The following is an 18592-nucleotide window of genomic DNA, read 5'->3' as shown; positions in this document are numbered from 1 at the left end:
GAGGGAATTGTTTTAGAAAGGAACTATACATTAATATTATTTAGCTGGCTGCCACATTCTGTGACATATGGAAGGATCGGCTAGGTGAGTTATATTTTTGTTAATTTAATAACTTGTTATTTGTTCTGTCTGCATGTTGAACAATAATTAAAATTACAGATGTGGTTCCTACTTCTATTTATGCAAAACTCATACATGGTGGATGACACAAGAAATTGTTTAATCATTTGCATTCTTTATGCTGTATCAGACAGGTTTTTAAAATGTGAAACACAAGGACTGGAAATTGTGGTCATAAGTTTATGTTAATGTACTAAGGTGGCATAATTACTGCATGTACATGAAATGGATAGCAAAGAAATGTGCCATATGAAGGAGGATAGGATGTAAGAAATTTGTGGTCCTTTCAACCATTGTGTTATCTACAGTAATTGAATATTCAGTTTTTGAAGCATTTTAACCTGTGGAAAAGCTGTTCACAAAGATGTTAATATTACTTTAAGAGAATTGTTTTCCTTAGGTATATATATAAATCTTTTGCAGAAGATTATAATTACCTGTTGAAGTACCCATGGCTGAGGGAAGACCGGCATCCTGTAATAATGACTATTAGTATAACTGATTGTGCAATGCTCTATTGGTAACTATGTGTTGCCTACTATCCTATTCTGTTAGTAGAGCATCATGTGCCATTTGTTATAGTTTTGTGTTTTGGAAAGATGTGATTGGGTACCAGAAAAGGGTTGCATTACAGTTGTCAGTCTAATAACTGTATTTTTAATTATTATTTTTTACTTGCGCATTTTAAACAAGAGATTTCAGGTACTTTGATTCTACATTAGGTGGATTTAAGATGTGTGTTACTTCTTCATTGCTAGCATGATTGTTAGATCATCAGACAGCCCTAGAAATTTATTTCTGATTGTATACTGAAAATATTTTTTCTCTGATGGTAAAAATCTTTGAATTTTTCTACTTTCTCTACTGTTCTAGTACTTTTTTTTTTTTTAATTATGCCTCATTCTACAGTAAAGTATGTACTGAAAACAGTCTCATCATAGATCAAAATTATTTTATTTGCCTTTAATGACAAACATAAATCCCTGTCTTTGGCTTGCAGTGCTCCACTAATTCAGCTATTCTGAATGCACATAGGTAATCAAACGAACACAATTCCTCAGGAGTGTTATTGACATTATTGGACTAGCATCTGCAGTATGAAACAACATAGCAGGGAATAATCTCATACTCTACAAGGATGTGCAAGCTGAAATGAATCTTATGAACTATAGCTTCACCTTAGGCTTGCACGTAAGTCTATATTTTATGCAGGCAGCTTGAATTTGACAGAGATATCTGAGCACATATCATGGAGCGTGACAGAGTTTTGCCTTTTCGGTGCTCCTCTCCTCCATTACTGAGTGAGAGATTTCTTTCCGAATCCAACATTCTGACTGCTTATGCAATCACTCTGAGAAATACTCTTTTCCCAGCTGTGTAATTCGATAAATCTAGTTTCAGTTTTGTTTATGTAAGTGATGTGCCAGTGTTTTCTCCAAATAAAGTTATTTTGTCATTCTATTGGTGTTGGTCACCTGGTCTGAATACTGCTTGTCTGATCATTATTATTGCAATTGAGTACAGGTATAAAACATTTCTACTTACCTAGCAATAGCACTGACATTTTCATCATCTCTCCCCTGGAAACCTGTTCTTGGAATTTTGTAGGTAGGTTTTTATGGGATTAGACACTTTTCTTCAGGAGTGTGACAGTTAAGACTTTTCAGCATATCTCATACACATTGCCATATGACTATTCTTCCTGCTCTTCTTAGTACATGCCCCTTGTTAACTTAATATAATATAAAGCAACACACAGGGTAGTATTCCAGTACAGTTGATACAAATATTTGCAAGCAATGCAGTTTCTGGGTATCCTGCCAATGAATCTAACCCTGCCAGTGATTACTGTTGAGCCCATTAGTTGCTCTACTTATTCCCAAACATATATATTCTCAGGTTTAATTAGCTTCTCCCAATTAAATTTTAGGCAGTCCTCTTCTGAATCCCATGCCACTTTCCTTGATGTTGATCTTGACCTCACTGAAGGTCAGATACCCACTTCTGTCCACATTAAACCTACTAACAAACTACTGTACTTACATTTTGACAGTTGCCTCCCTTTCCATGTCAAATATTCCATCCCATACAGCTTTGGCTTTCAAGGCAAACATATTTGTTTCAATGCAGGCTCTTTACAGCAATACACCACCATTCTCACCTCAGCCTTCACTGGATGTAATTACCCCACCATCCTAGTTGAAAACAGATGTCCTGGACCATCACATCCATCCTGGTATTGCTAATCCCTCCAAAAAATAGTTTCGAAGCATACCACTTGTCACTCGGTATTATCCTGATCTTGAATGCATTAATCATGTACTTTGACAAGGCTATGACTCCCTAAATTCACATCCTTAAATGAGATCCGTTCTGTCTGAGATTCTGCCCACCACATCCAGAATAGCTTTTTGTCACCCTACCAGTCTGCGCAATATCCTTGCCAGAGCCTATGCTCCTTCTACACCCATCTCCCTATCCTGTGGCACCTACCCCTTTTTCGCCTCCACTTCAAGACTTGCCCTATGTTCCCTCCTACCACCACCTATGCCAGCCCACCTATAACAGCCCTGTAACTGGCAAAAAAGCACTATCAAAGGCAGAGCCACCTGAGAAGTGACAAATGTCATATACCAGCTGTTATGTAAACACTGTTCAGCCTTTTACATTGGCATCACTACCACCAATCTATCAGTTAGGATGAATGAGCACAAGAAGAGGGTGTATACTGGCAACACACAATATCCTGTGGCAGAGCATGCTCTACAACATGATAGTCCTGACCTCGGTTCCTGTTTCACCACACGCGCCATCTGGATTCTTCCCCCAGACACCAGTTTCTCAGAACTCTGCAGGTGGGAACTAGCACTACAACATGTCCTTGGTTCTCGGCAGCCCCCTGGCCTTAATTTACATTAATTTCTTCCATCTCAGCGTTCCTTCACAGCAACCGTTCCTTTCTTCACTGTGTTGTAGTTTTCTACATCTTTCACTTTCTGACCTGTCTATTATTCTCTGACCCCCACCTACCTTTGTTACATACAATGCATTTAGGTTTTCACTCATGTTAATTCATGTACTATGTTTCTGCAGTAATCTCTGTCTTGCATTGTGTGGCACAGTCCCCAACAAACAGTCTTTTTTTCTCATCCTGTCTGGTAAGTCTCCCCAGACCAGCAGTTCTTGGTGACTTTTCCAAAATTCACCCATTTCCCTAAAAATCCAGTCCTTTTTTCCTTCACCCCTCTTCCTTCCTCTTCAGCCCTTCTGTGGGAAGGACTGGCTCTGAAAGCTTGCATAACTATAACCTTCTTATATGTGTGTGTTCTCCTGCCGCCACTTGGTGAGTAGATTTTTTTTATTTATCCAGTTACATTATATTGTCAGTCATTTCTATTGGATGACTAACTCTAGTTGTTACTCATTACTCCTGTAGCCAAGGGATACTACATTTTTACTCCTCATGAAGTACTTAATTTTACATTTCTCCTCAATTAAAGGAAGTTGCTGATATTTCCACTGGGTACATCTCCATTCAGGATTGAACAGAAAATCTTTTATGATGAAACCTGCAGAACATGATGAATGAAAAAATGAATTCTTGTAGAGTGATTTACAGATACAGCTTCATAATAATTGATCTGATAGTGTTCACTGATATAGATAATGTGGAGTAATAAATTTACCTCACTTCTTGGGTCACACACATCTTGGGTCACACATGAAACTACATGTGTGTCTGTGGATCTCTTATAGAAGAGAACAGTACATTGTATTCTATACATCAACACATCTTCAACCTCAACACATGTATGTGTAGATACCTATATGGAGGGGTATTCTGAGAAACAGTGGAATCCTTTTATTCCAAAATTTGAAAAGTATTGGAACCTTGTGGTTGCTTTACCTCTGTCAGTGCCATGGTGAATAATCTGTATTTGGTTTGACATTATTAGCATTACTGTATGCTATCCAGGTTGCTAATGTGAAGCTTGTTTTCTATATGTAGACACCGAATGTAATGTTTGAACTAAGAATTAGAATTTCATTATATTTATAAATGAATGGCTTAGGACAGTAATTCTGAAGATCAATTCTACTGGCTGTTGGGAGAATGCCCTGCTCATGAAATCTGAAATGTCTTCTGGTTCAGAGTGGATTTATGTCAACTGCAAGTTTCATATATAGTTGGCACAGATCCATTTAGGCCTTAAAGTTGTGTTAACCTTTAGTGAATACAAATGCTTCTTGGTGCATCCAGTATTTTGATTGTGTGTGATGAGTTAAAACTTTATACTGAGCTGGGGTTCAAACTCGGATGCCTGTCTTTTGTGAGCACTCACTTGTAATTATGCCATCTGTGTAGGTCTCTGGGACTGACATGAAAGTGCAGCTTGTCACTAGCTCCTGCCCTTTCCTTCCAAACTCTGCAAATGGTCTACACTGATTTTGTGAGAGAAGCAATCTACTGAACAATTTTGTATAGTGGTATGTTGTGTTTCATTTAATATCTTTGAAAGTTTTATGTTGAATGTAAATCTTTAAAAAACACTATATTTAAATTTATATATGTGTCACTGAAAGACAAATTGAAAATATTTCACTTCCAGTTATATCACCAGGCTAGTAACTAATGACATTAAAAAATTTGGAGTTTCTGAGTTCATCTACATCTACATTGATACTCTAAAAACCACTGTACTTGGTAGATGGTATTTACCGCAGTACTATTCCAAATGTTGTGGCACTATCTTCTTCCACTCACACATGGAGTGTGGAAAAAATAACTGCTTAAATGCCTCGGTGTGCACTATAATTATTCTAATCTTCTCTACACAGTCCATTCAGGGGTGGTATGTACGAGGCTGTAGTATTTTCATAAATTCCTTACTCAACAGTCATTCTCAAAACTATGTAAGTAGGTTATTACAGGATAGTTGCCATCTCTCTTCAAGTGTCTGTCAGTTTAGTTTTTCCAGCATTTCTGATGTTCTCCATTGAGTCAAACAAACATATGACCGTTTGTGCTGCAATTGTTTGCATACATTAAGTGTTTTCTGTAAGTCCTATTTAGTGTGAGTCCCACTCATTTTCTGCAATTTTCCAGGATGGTTCAAACGAGTGTTCTGTAAACAATCTCTTTTGTTGACTGACTGTATTTTTCCCATATCCTACCAATGGGCCAAAGTTTGCCACTAGCTTTACCTGTGATTCAGCCTAGGTGGTCATTTGTTTTGATCTGAAATGTATTTCTGCTGCTTCTCTTTTTTTGTCTTTAGTTGGTCAAATTACTTGAGATATATATTCATGTTTGTTTACAGTAGGCACAAACCATTCATGTGGAAGTGTTGAAATCAACAATATGCCACACTATATTTTTTTGTTCTTAGTGTTGTTTATGTTACTATACCTTCAATCTAGATAGAACTGACACAGCATCCTACATTACATGTAATTCCATCTGTTTTCATGCTGCTATCTTTACACAGGTCCAATTTTTTTCTGTGTCTCATTATAGTGAAAGAAAGAAACATTACCATTATCTTTCTTTTGCAAGAAAGGAATGTAAATGATGAAATATTTGATCTCATATTACATATGTAAAGATAAACCATAATTAATTAAATCTATCTCCCAGTTTTTGTTCATGATAGTTCAAATTGTAGTTGTAAATTTTAGCTGAAAGGCTTCTCTACCTCACTTTTTGTATTTGATTATGTACAGTAGCAGTTCGTAAGTTACTTTTTCGATTACTTTTTGATAATTTACAGTACTGAAAAGTGTTTTACTCGAGATGTATTAGCAATATTCTATGTGAATATTTGCTCCACACAGCTACATGGACATTTATTGATTTGATGAAGATTGTTACAAAAAAGGAGTCTTTAAACAGAACAGGTTGTGAATTTAAGATGAACAAGTATCCTCAAACCATTGTTAGACTCTGTTATAATATAAATTTCCTAGCAGAAAATAGACTAAAATAAGATCTCTCCCATACAAAATGTGTAGTGACTATAAGTGAACAAAATAATTTTGACAGATCTGCCCAACCTTCTAACATCAAACATTCTTTTTGTTTTATGCTATTTGTTGTGTGTAGGATAAGTAGTTTTATGGCACAAATGAAATACATTGTAGAACTGTCCACACTTGGTAATTAGCACCATAATTTGCATATACTAGTGTTAATTTCCTGGCTTTTACATCTGGCCAGTAAATTCTTGTTTTACAAATTACTCTATATCCCCTGCAGTATCTATCAGTCTTCATGGTGTAGAAAAATGTATTCCTCCTAATTGAAGCAAAAGCACATAGTAAACAATTCTGTATGTCAAACATACTACACCAATGATTTTTAGTTTTTGGTCAAGAATTAAGAGTTACAAAAGATTCTACAGAAACATACAGCATGTCTATTGAAGAAAATTTATGTTTGGAGGAAAAGCAAAATGAAACTTTTCAAATAACTCAGTCAAGTGATTTTTGCTCTTCATTTCATCAGAAGGCTAGGAGTGAGACAAACTCACAAGTTATGTATTTAATTTCATTTGGTACTAAATTATAATCAAAATAATGTAAGGAATAAAGGTAAGAACTCACTGAATAGTAGAAGCATTGAGTCATCCAAAGGTACATAAAAAGAGTGGAACCTTTGCTACCTTTCAGCGGAATCCTTTTTGTGTTGATATCTAGTGCTGATTGACTACAATATTAATCAGATGGTGCAACATAGTTGATAGGCAAGTGTATGTGTGTGTGTGTGTGTGTGTGTGTGTGTGTGTGTGTGTGTGTTCAGTCATATTTATGTGCCCATCAGTATCTCTACTACAAGTTGTTGCATTAGTTTAGTGATGTCAAGAATATTATGCAGTCCTCTTCTATGACTGTCATATAATCACCTGTTTAAATGGTCAGGCACTATAGCTGTACAATTCATACTTGTCTCATTAAAATTGTTAAAGGACTTGCAATACAGTGGCCAAACTACCCTGCTTGGGGCCTCCTGGCCAACAATGCCATACGGTCATTTCATTTCATTTTTTGTTGTAAATAATCAACTATGGTCGAAAAGGAAGAGTGATATCCAACAGTCTTCATTATTATTCATGAAAACTGTCTGCTGTCCAAGAAGAAAAGATGTAATTTCTCTCAGCAAAATAAAATTTCATTTTTGGCAATTTCCCCCCCCCCCTCCCCCCTTCCATTAGGGCATTATTATTCGAAAACTTGAAGCTTGTGGTGTGATATTAAACTAAATAGTTTTGTAGTGCTTGGTATCATGTGTAACTGACTGCATTAAATTTTTTTATTAATTGTAGATCATTATAAAAGCCAAATTAAGTGAATTTTGACAAAACAGAGGGAAGTTGGAATTTTTTTAAATTAACTACTTTGATGTAACTTATACAGACATAACTTCAGGTGTGTTCATTTTGTAAGTTCAGTAAAATATTTATTAATTTACTTATGGAATATTTAATAACTTTCTAATACAGATACCTACAAAGATTTTGAAACTTCTGGCCATCAAGATGTGAATGTGTATTGTGTCTCGAGTTTTTATGACTGTAATATTGAAGTGTTTAGCCTGTAGTCTGTCTAACGTTGAAGCAAGACTGAATTGTAAAGGGAGATCTTGGTCTTCTCCCTAAGCCGCTTGAATTCTGTGATAGATATACTTCCAAGGTAGACAAATTATTTTATATTCTGGGGAACTGCAGCTGTTGAAAGGCAGCGTTCTGCACTAGGGACTTGGATGAGACATAGTTAAGTACAAAAATGTCTGTGTAAAAGTATCACATATTCATGTTTGCCAGGTACATAATTACAGGGCATCTATTTGATTTTGTTTATTAAGTTATTAAACTCACTTTTGGAATGAATTTCTTTCCTGAACAAATTCCTCTGTTAAGTTATTGCATTTTGCTATCATTAGTATTCTAATTACTTACTTACTGGATTTGTAATTTTCTGAAACTTATTTATCAAATGGTGTTATCATCCACTGGTCACTTCTAGAAATTTTGTGTTTAGTTGTGTAAATATTGTCTTCTAACAAACTGCATGAACTTGCTATAAATAGTGCCTCTATTACTTTTGTTTTAACACCATGAGTATTTATTGAGCATGTACAGCTTAGCTTATTTTAGCTCATCACTTTTATGTTTTTGCAGCTAATACATTAAGAAATTCAGTTTTTTCAATACATAAGTGCAGCTTGTAAATGTATTATAATTATATGTGGACTTAAATGACTGTTTAAGGATAATAAATCATATTTTTAGTGAATATATACTTTTTCTGTTCTTCTTCTTCACTGTCTTCTAATTTTTCATAATATTATGAGATTTGCAAAGGGAAAGTTATTTTATGACATTCCTTTTCAAATTTTGGTGTACTACCACAAAACTGAATATTCAGTTTGCTTATTGAGTTACTCACTTAGCTAGCTGTGATTATTATGAACTGATGAATTGCAGAAGGAAATGAATGCTTCTCTGAAACAATATGTTGCAATTTCCAGGCCTGTCGAGCAATTCAAGTAGCACAACAGCTGGAGGAAGTGTGTGTGCAGCAGGGAATGTCACCAGTGGCACTACAGTACCCCTAGCCACACAAGCTGGACATGGTGAACAGAATACACTTGCATATGTCGGGGTGCCCAGTGCACAACCCTATCAGGCACTGCCGGCTCCTCTGGGTACCCAGCCGCAATATGTAATGCCTGTACTAGCGCCAGCTGCTCCACCAGGACCCCAGCAGCAGACCTACGTGCCAACACACACAGCACGGCTTATGCCGCAGATACCGACAGCGGCAGCTGCTGCTACTGCAGGTGCAGCTGCTGGTATACCTGGAATACTAACAACACCGTATGATCTAGACAGTATGTGGCAGCCCTTGTTGTCATTAGTGCATGATCCTGTGACCATGTTATTATCCTGTAACATGCCTCATGAAAATAGAAAATTTCAATGGCAGTGGATTTATTGCAATAGCTTTCTTCATTATAATTTATGGTGTATTTAAACTTGCTGTTGGATTGTATCTACTGGCCGAGCAAAGTTCCACAGAAACAGCATTGTATTTTGTTTACAGCATTTTTTGATTTCCATATTTTGCATCATGTTCTGCATCCAATTGTCAGATTGTCAGATTAAATTACAAGAATTTTGACACAGTTTCTCTGCTGTTTCCCTTTTTCTAGGAAATGTTTCATCAGTATCAATTAGGCCGGTATTACGCTATCAAATTTCTTTGTCAAAGATTTGATCAAAGATGTGATCAAATATTCCATCAAATATATTTGACAAAGATGTTTGACGTAGTGCTAGAAGAGGTATTACACTGTCATCATATTTTTCATCAAAGTTCAAGATGACTGACAACAACAACTTGTTATTAACTGCAGCAGTTGCATGTACCACAATTGCACTGTGTGTATATGCAGAAGAGAAGTAGGGGGGAAAAAAAGGAAACATACCTGGGTGAAGCTGTGGGTTTTACGATGAAACGATAAAAGCATTCAACAAAACTTGTTACGTGAACTTATAGTGGAGGACATCAATGAAGTGTGTCCTCATATCACAAAGCACAATATTCACTTAAGAACTGCTACATCTGCAGAAGACAGGCTCAATGTAACACTCTGATTCCTTGATACAAGAGAGGGTTAGGTTAGGTTAGGTTAGGTCAGGTCTCCAATCTTCGTAATCTATTTTTGTATTCAGCGTGCCTCACATTGTAAAGTGCCTCATCAGCTTCATACATCTCTAATAATTTTGTAGTTGTCAACACACACCAATTGTATTTACCCGCAATGTTTATAAAAACACTACAGACGACAGAATGTAGCGATGCTAGCGCTCCATGTGGTAACATGTCACATTGCAGTGAACAGAAGACAAGCGACTTCTTTGATCAAATCTACAGCGAGGCCCTAGATTTGATCAAATATTGGATGACATTTGACAAAGTTCCCTATAACACCATCAAATATCTTTGACAAAGATATTTGACAAAGAAATTTAATAGCGTAATACCGGACTTAGATAAGTCGCCGGGGAAAGGTATTTATCATTGGGAGCAACCTAATCTTCTGCAGACATAAATACATATCATCATTATTGGAAATGTTTGGTGTCCTGGCCACAAATCCTTTCAATATTGGCAGCCAGCGAAGCATAATGTAGAACATGTAGCTGAAAATTTGAAATTGAGCAGTGGGCCTAAACCTTATACACCAGTGCTGTACTGAGTGGGTGGGAATAGGTCCCTGCCAAGGCCACAGGCACGGAAGAGTTGCAAAAACTTACACAAAAAAAGACAAATGAGAAAGAATGATGGGTTAAGAGTTAACAGGGTGAGGAATGAGAGTTCTCCTATTCTTTGTATTCTTATGATTCATGTACAAGAAAAAGTGTTTCCCTTGGTCTGTGTCATAACCACACATTATTGTCACAATCCACTAGAAAGAAAAGACCACATCAGACAGACATTAAATGTTTGCACGATTCACACAGCTCCCACTTATTCAGCTTGCTCATGTTCAGCAATGAAGTTCTTTCTATTACTTCTATACAGTATTGTAGATTGTTACAGGCCAGTGAGTGGGTGTTTGATCAAAGGCTTTTAAGATTTTTGCTGAATGAGGATTGAAGTGACACGTGGCAGTGGAAGAAGCAAGCAGAAAAGATGGAGGTGATATGTAATTTATTTACCCTTCAAGCCAGTACTTCTCCTGCTCTCAAGTTTCAGTTCGTACAGTCTGCTGTATAAATATAAAAGACTGCAAGAATAAATCTTCTGTGGCTGATTAATAATATTATAAGAGTTATTAGTAATGCCTGTAGACAGCTGATTCAGTTCATCTACACTGAATCTTCATGTAAACAAACATATGTTTTGCCATTCTTCGGCTGCATTGCCCAAGTATCTGTTGTCATAAGAAGTAGATCTTATTTATGTATTAGATATTTTGATATTCTGGTGTGGAAGAAACTCTTGACACATTCTGCAGCATAAGAAACTTTTAGTTCATTTGCCTATCATTGTCTGAAATGCTTAACCCATATACTGCCTGTATCAAATGTCACTGGGCAGTGGTTTTAACTGTGCTTCATTATTAAACTTTCTTACAGAGGTATTATATTTTCCAAACCTGTGTAGAAAAACAATTGCAGATAGGTAGTTTTTTTTTTTTTGTTTTATGAAAGGAGTTTTGAGTTTGCTTGTTTGCGGAGGTGCAGGATCATTTTGTTACAGCTCTGTTTAGTACCAAGGAATTTTCAGTTATTGATAACATAAGACTATGCAGAGTTCTTAAGATATTTACACCAAAGCTCCACATGGGTTGCAATGGAAGTATCTGCGCGAGAGTTGTAGACAGATGCATACGAGTAAAACTGTGAAGTGAACTCATACACTAAAACAAATCTCCCCTGATGGCAAAAAAGGAAATCTAAAATTTTCAATAGATGCCACAAACAAAACGTTTAAACCCTGATAAAGTTGAATAACTTAAATACAATGTAACATTAATCTTCTAAAAGTAAATGATTGTTCATAAAATCTTTGATAATCCTGATGGTTATGGTCCTTGAACATGCCTGAGCAGCATATGGTTCCTGAAGAGGGCAGCAACCATTTTAATAGTTGTGGTGGACATTCTGGATGATTAACTTATCTGACTTTGTACTCTGGCAAGGCTGAAAGCAAAGGCAGATTACAGCTGTTATATTTTCCATGGACATATAGATATTCAAGTGGAGACTAATCATGACAACGTTTTTATTTTAAAAAATACTTGTAAAGTGAAATGCATAGGTTGAAGTCAGATATAGTGTGAGTAAGTAAAGTGCAGTGAAAGAAAGAACATGATTTCTGGTGAGGGAAGTATAGAGATATCAACACATCATCACATAGAGGTAGTGCCAGGACAGGTCTGATAATGAATAAGAAAGTAGGAATGTAGATGAGCTGTTATAAACATTGGATACATTATTGCAGCCCAGATAGAGACCAAGCCTCACCTACCACAATAGTACAAATTTATATAGGTATTAACTCAATAGATGATGAAATTGAAACAATGATATTATAAAAGAAATACTCAGATCATTAAGAGAGACAAAAATGTAACTATCATGAGAGACTGGAGCTAAATGGCAGCAAAAAAAGAGGAGGAAATGTAGGAACTAAAAGGGAAGGCAATGCATTAGCATACAGGGCAATTTAACCACTGCATGTAATTGGCTTATGAATCATGAAAGAAGGCTGTGTATGTACACTGACCTTCAGCACCAGAAAGTTTAAGAACTGCTGATTGAACCTGAAGAATTTTTAAAAAGGTAGGCAATTAAAAGAGATGGGGCTTGGATAAGTTGAAAGAACCAAAGATTGTTGAGCATTAAAAAGGGGGGTTAAGTAGTTGTTGGCTGGAACGGGGGAAGGTATACAGTAGAAGGCTTTGAGAGATGAATTAATTAAGAAAAAAAGAAAAGCTAAAATAGAATTTCATGGATAATGCCTGATATATCGAATTTAATTGAAAGAAGCAGAAAATGTAAAAATATGTACATACATACATTAATCCTTGTTCCATAGATCATGAATAAGACATTTCGTAATGATATGGAACTTGTCACTTTAACATAAGTTTTCTTTACACAAAATAATTAATTAATTGATTTTTTTTACTACTTTATATCTAAGATTTCACCTATTGAGTAGAAGGAGTTGTCATTCACAAATTCTTTTAATTTGCTTTTAAACGTTGCATGGCTATCTGTCAGACTTTTAATACTATTTGGCAAATGACCAAAGATTTTTGTGGCAGTATAATTGCCCCCTTTGTGTGCCAACATGACATTTAATCCAGAATAGTGAAAATCATCCTTTCTTCTAGTGTTGTAGCTATGCACTTTGCTGTTATTTTTGAATTGGGATGGGTTATTAGAGACAAATTTCATAAGTGAATATATGTATTCCGAAGGTACTCTAATATCCTGAGTTCCTTAAACAAGTATCTGCAAGGTGATCTTGGGTGGCTCCAGTTATTATTCTGATTACATGCTTTTGTGCAATGAATACTTTTTATCTTAATGACTAATTGCCCCAAAACATGACACCATATGAAAGCAATGAATGAAAATAGACATAGTAGTCTAATTTACTGATACATTTATCACCAAAATTTGCAATCTAACCGTTTCAGCAGATCATCGATGTGTTTCTTCCAATCCAGTTTCTCATCAGTGCACACACCCAGCAATTTTGAGTATTCTGCCTTACCAACAGACTTCTGTTCGTAGTCTGTATTTATGAATGGTGTTATGCCATTTACTGTACAGAATTGTATAAATTGCATTTTCTCAAAATTTAGTGAGAGTCCATTTGCAGATAACCATTTAATAATTTTCTGAAATACATTATTTACAACTTCCTCAACTGATTCTTGCTTGTTGTGTACGTGGGGTGCTATACATGTATCATCAGTGTAAAAAACTGGCTTTGCATCTTCATGAATATAGAGTGGCAAGTCGTTAATATATGTTGTTGTGGTCTTCAGTCCAGAGACTGGTTTGACGCAGCTCTCCATGCTACTCTAGCCTGTGCAAGCTTATTCATCTCCCAGTACCTACTGCAACTGACATCCTTCTGAATGTGTTTAGTGTATTCATCTCTTGGTCTATCCTCTATGGTTTTTACCCTCCATGCTGTCCTCCAGTACTAAATTGGTGATCCCTTGGTGCCTCAAAACATGTCCTACCAACCAATCCCTTCCTCTAGTCAAGTTGTGCCACAAATTTCTCTTCTCCCCAAGTCTATACAATACCTCCTGATTAGATATGTGATCTACCCGACTGATCTTCAGCATTCTTCTGTAGCACCACATTTCGAAAGCTTCTATTCTCTTCTTGTCCAAGCTATTTATCATCCATGTTTCACTTCCATACAAGGCAACTCTCCATAAAAGTACTTTCAGAAATGACTTCCTGACACTTAAATCTATACTCGATGTTAACAAATTTCTCTTCTTCAGAAACACTTTCCTTGCCATTGCTACTCTGCATTTTATTCCCTCTCTACTTCAACCATTATCAGTCATTTTGCATTCCAAACAGCAAAACTCATTTACTTCTTTAAGTGTCTCATTTCCTAATCAGATTCCTTCAGCATCATCCGACTTAGTTCTACTACATTCCATTATCCTCGTTTTACTTTTGTTAATGTTCATCTTATATCCTCCTGTCAAGGCACTGTCCATTCCCTTCAACTGCTCTTCTGGGTCCTTTGCTGTCTCTGACAGAATTACAATGTCATAGGCAAACCTCAAAGTTTTTATTTCTTCTCCATGGATTTTAATGCCTACTCCAAATTTTTCTTTTGTTTCCTTTACTACTTGCTCAATATACAGATTGAATAACATTAGGGACGGGCTACAACCCTGTCTCATTGCCCCCCCAACCACTGCTTCCCTTTCATGCCCCTCAACTCTTATAACTGCCATCTGGTTTCTGTACAAGTTGTGAATAGCCTTTCACTCTCTGTATTTTACCCCTGCCACCTTCAGAATCTGAAAGAGAGTATTACATTCAACATTTTCAAAAGCTTCCGCTAAGTATACAAATGCTAGAAATGTAGGTTTCGCTTTTCTTAATCTATCTTCTAAGATAAGTCGTAGTGCCAGTATTACCTCACGTATTCCAATATTTCTGCAAAATCCAAACCGATCTTCCCCGAGGTCGGCTTCTACCAGTTTTTTCATTCATCTGTAAAGAATTCATGCAGTATCTATCTTACCCCTAGTGAGATACGCCTCTACATCCTTACATTTGTCCCTACTTAGCCATTTTGTACTTCCTGTCAATCTATCTGAACCCTTCCAGTATCTCCAAGCCTCTTCCATGTATACAACCTTCTTTCATGGTTCTTGAACCAAGTGTTAGCTATGATCAAGTTATGCTCTGTGCAAAATTCTACCAGGCGGCTTCCTCTTTCATTTCTTACCCCCATTCCATATTCACCTACTACGTTTCCTTTCTTGCTTTTCTTACTGTTGAATTCCAATCACCCATGACTATTAGATTTTCATCTCCCTTCACTGTCTGAATAATTTTTTTTGCCTCATTACACAGTTCATCACTCTCTTTGTCATCTGCGGAGCTTGTACTACTGTGGTGGGCATGGGCTTTGTGTCTATCTTGGCCACAATAATGCGTTCACTATACTGTTTGTAGTAGCTTACCCACACTTTTTTAATTCATTATTAAACCTACTTCTGCATTACCACTATTTGATTTTGTATTTATAACCCTGTATGCACTTGTTCAGAAGTCTTGTTCCTCCTGCCACCAAACTTCACTAATTCCCTCTATATCTAACTGTAACCTATCCATTTCTCTTTTTAAATTTTCTAACCTACCTGCCCGATTAAGGGATCTGACATTCCACACTCCAATCCATAGAACACCAGTTTTCTTTCTCCTGATAATGACGTCTTCCTTAGTAGTCCCTGCCCGGAGATCCAAATGGGGGACTATTTTACCTCCAGAATCTTTTACCCAAGAGGATGCAATCATCATTTAATCATACTGTAAAGCTGCATGCCCTCGGGAAAAATTACGGTTGTAGTTTACCCTTGATTTCAGCTATTTGCAGTACCATAACAGCAAGGCCGTTTTGGTTAGTGTTACAAGGCAAGATCAGTCAATCATCCAGACTGTTGCCCCTGCAGCTATTGAAAAGGTTGCTGCCCCTCTTCAGGAACCACACGTTTGTCTGGCCTCTCAACAAATACGCCTCAATTGTGGTTGCATCTATGGTACAGGTGTCTGTATCACTGATGCATGCAAGCCTCCCCACCAACGGTAAGCTCCATGGTCCATGGTTAATATATGTTAAGAACAATAAGGGATGCATGACTGAACTCCATGGGACACCATTTGTAATACCTTCCCAGTTAGAGGACTCTGCTGATTTTTGCAGACTATCTGTACCGTTAATTTCAACCTTCTGCATTCTTCCAGCTAAGTTTGAATTAAACAATTTGTGTACTGCCCGACTCACACCACAATACTTAACCTTATCTAGAAGAATTTCATGATTCACACAATCATAAGCCTTTGAGAGATCACAAAATATCCCAATGGGTGATGTTTGGTTATTCAGTGTATTTAATATTTGATCAGTGCAAGCATATATAGCATTTTCTGTTGAAAAGCCTTTCTGAAAACCAAATTGACATTTTGTTAGTACTTCATTTTTACAAATATGTGATGCTGTTCTTCAATACATTTCTTTTTCAAGAATTTTGGATAAAACTGCCAGAAGTGAGATTGGGTGGTAGTTGTTAGTATCAGACCTACCTGCTTTTTTATGCAATGGTTTAACATTAGCGTATTTCATTCTATCTGGAAAAATGCCCTGTTTCAGTGAACTACTGCATATGTGGCTGAGAATCCTACTTATTTGTTGGGAACAAGCTTTTAGTACTGTGTTGGAAATGCCGTCAGTTCCATGTGAGCTTTTACTTTTGAGTGAATTATTTTTCTAATTTCAGTAGGAGAGGTGGGTTGAAGTTAAATTTTATCAAATTGCATAGGTACTGCCTCTTCCGCATACTGCCTTGCATTTTCTAATGAATAAATGGATCCTGTTTTCTCTTCAACGCTTAAAAAATGATTATTAAAAATGTTTCCTACTTCTGACTTCTTGTCAACAAACTTTTCATTATGTTTGATGGAAATACAGTCTTCCTGTGCTCTTGGTTGCCCTGTTTCTCTTTTAACAGTATTCCAAATTGTTTTAATTTTATTATCAGATTTGCTGATCTCAGACATAATGAACATACTTCTGTGATTTTAATAACTTTTCTTAATACAGTGCAGTAGTTTTTATAATGGTTCTCTGTTTCAGAATCATGACTCCTCCTAGCTATAAGATACATTTCCCTTTTCTGTTTACAAGATATTTTTATCCCTTTAGTAAGCCATGGCTTTTTACATGGTTTCTTACAATTATATTTCACTGTTTTCTTAGGGCAACTGTTTTCAAATATACTCACAAATGTATCATGAAATAGGTTAAATTTTAAATTAGCATCACGTTCCCTGTACACCTCATCTCAGTCTAACTGTTGCAAGCTTTCCCTAAAATATTGAATTATTAAATCATTAATTGAACTCACTATTTTGGAGGACTGTTTTGAATTACTGTATGGAGCTATATCTTATACTGTAACTAGCTGTGCATCATGATCAGACAGACCATTCTTAACAGGAAATGTTTTTATTTGATTAAATTTATCTTGGTCTACGAAAACATTATCTATCAGTGTGTTGCTTTCCTGTACTACCCAAGTAGGAAAATCTATAACTGATGTCAAATTGAAAGAACCCACTAATACTATAAGGTTAAGCTTTCTATCGGACTCTTTCAGAAAATCTTCATTGAAATCCCCACAAACAATATTTTGCTTTCCTCAGATAACACAACAAAGAATACAAGTTTTTCAAAAATAGTTGAAAATTTCCCAATGGGGACCTATACAGAGCTACAATTATATAAGTGCCATTATTTAGTTTAAGCTCACATGCACATGCTTCTGTATGTTGCTGTATGCAAAATTTTTTAGTTTCCAAATTTTTCACACCATGACAGATTTTAACACATATGACAACTCCTCCTTTCTCCATAGTGTCTCTACTTACATTTGCTGAAAGTTTTTATCCACCTACATTTACCATGTCCATACCTGTGACTATATGATGTTCAGGTAGGCATCCATTCACCCTCAGTTTCTAAATATTCTAAACAAACAAGATGCTCACCTACTTTGTTTTTTTAATCCCCTGATATTCTGATGCAATATACGAACATTATTTTTCATTGTGCTTTTATGTGAATCTTGTGACACTATAACATTATTTTTCACTGTACTGTTATGAGAATCTTGTGATATTTTGCTATCTCTAGTACCTGCCTGTCGAAACTTCTCATTAAGCTTAATTTCTATCAATGTCGGATAACTGGACACTGATCTTATTCTAAAACAGTACTCCCATGAGTTTCAGGACCCCCCCCCCCCCCCCCAAAGATATCATTCCAGACAGTTTACCCTAGAGATGAAGCAGACAAAAGAGAGTACAGACATCTAAAAATGAGACTGGCCAAAAGTGCAAAATGGCAAAGCAGAAATAGCCAGGAAAAAAATTCAGTGCTGTAGAAATATAAATACCTATGGAAAAAGTAGATCTTGCAGGTAGGAAAATTAATGAATCCTTTATGAAATGAGAAGCAACTGTCTGAATATCAGGAGATGAGATGGAAAGCCAATACCAAGACAGGCAAAATACCCTCAGATTTTGAGAAGGATGTAATAATTCCAATTCCAAAGAAGCCAGATACTGACATTACTGAACTGTCAGTTTAACAAGTCAGGAGTGCTAAATACTGACTCAGACAA

The 18592-nt window shown here is 36.3% G+C and overlaps 1 protein-coding gene across 1 annotated transcript in view; it reads left to right on the top strand.

Annotated features, from left to right (window-relative positions):
• LOC126101320 (uncharacterized) overlaps positions 1–18592 on the top strand; it is a 366030-nt gene that overhangs the window by 105350 nt on the left and 242088 nt on the right. The window contains exon 5 of the mRNA XM_049911994.1: positions 8648–9010. Within this exon, the coding sequence (XP_049767951.1) occupies positions 8648–9010 (363 nt within the window). The remainder of the gene's footprint in view (positions 1–8647; positions 9011–18592) is intronic.

The sequence above is a fragment of the Schistocerca cancellata genome, chromosome 9 (assembly GCF_023864275.1).
Source record: "Schistocerca cancellata isolate TAMUIC-IGC-003103 chromosome 9, iqSchCanc2.1, whole genome shotgun sequence".
NCBI lineage: Eukaryota > Metazoa > Arthropoda > Insecta > Orthoptera > Acrididae > Schistocerca > Schistocerca cancellata.
Note: the sequence above shows the minus strand (reverse complement) of the source record. Positions and strands in the feature narration are given on the sequence as shown.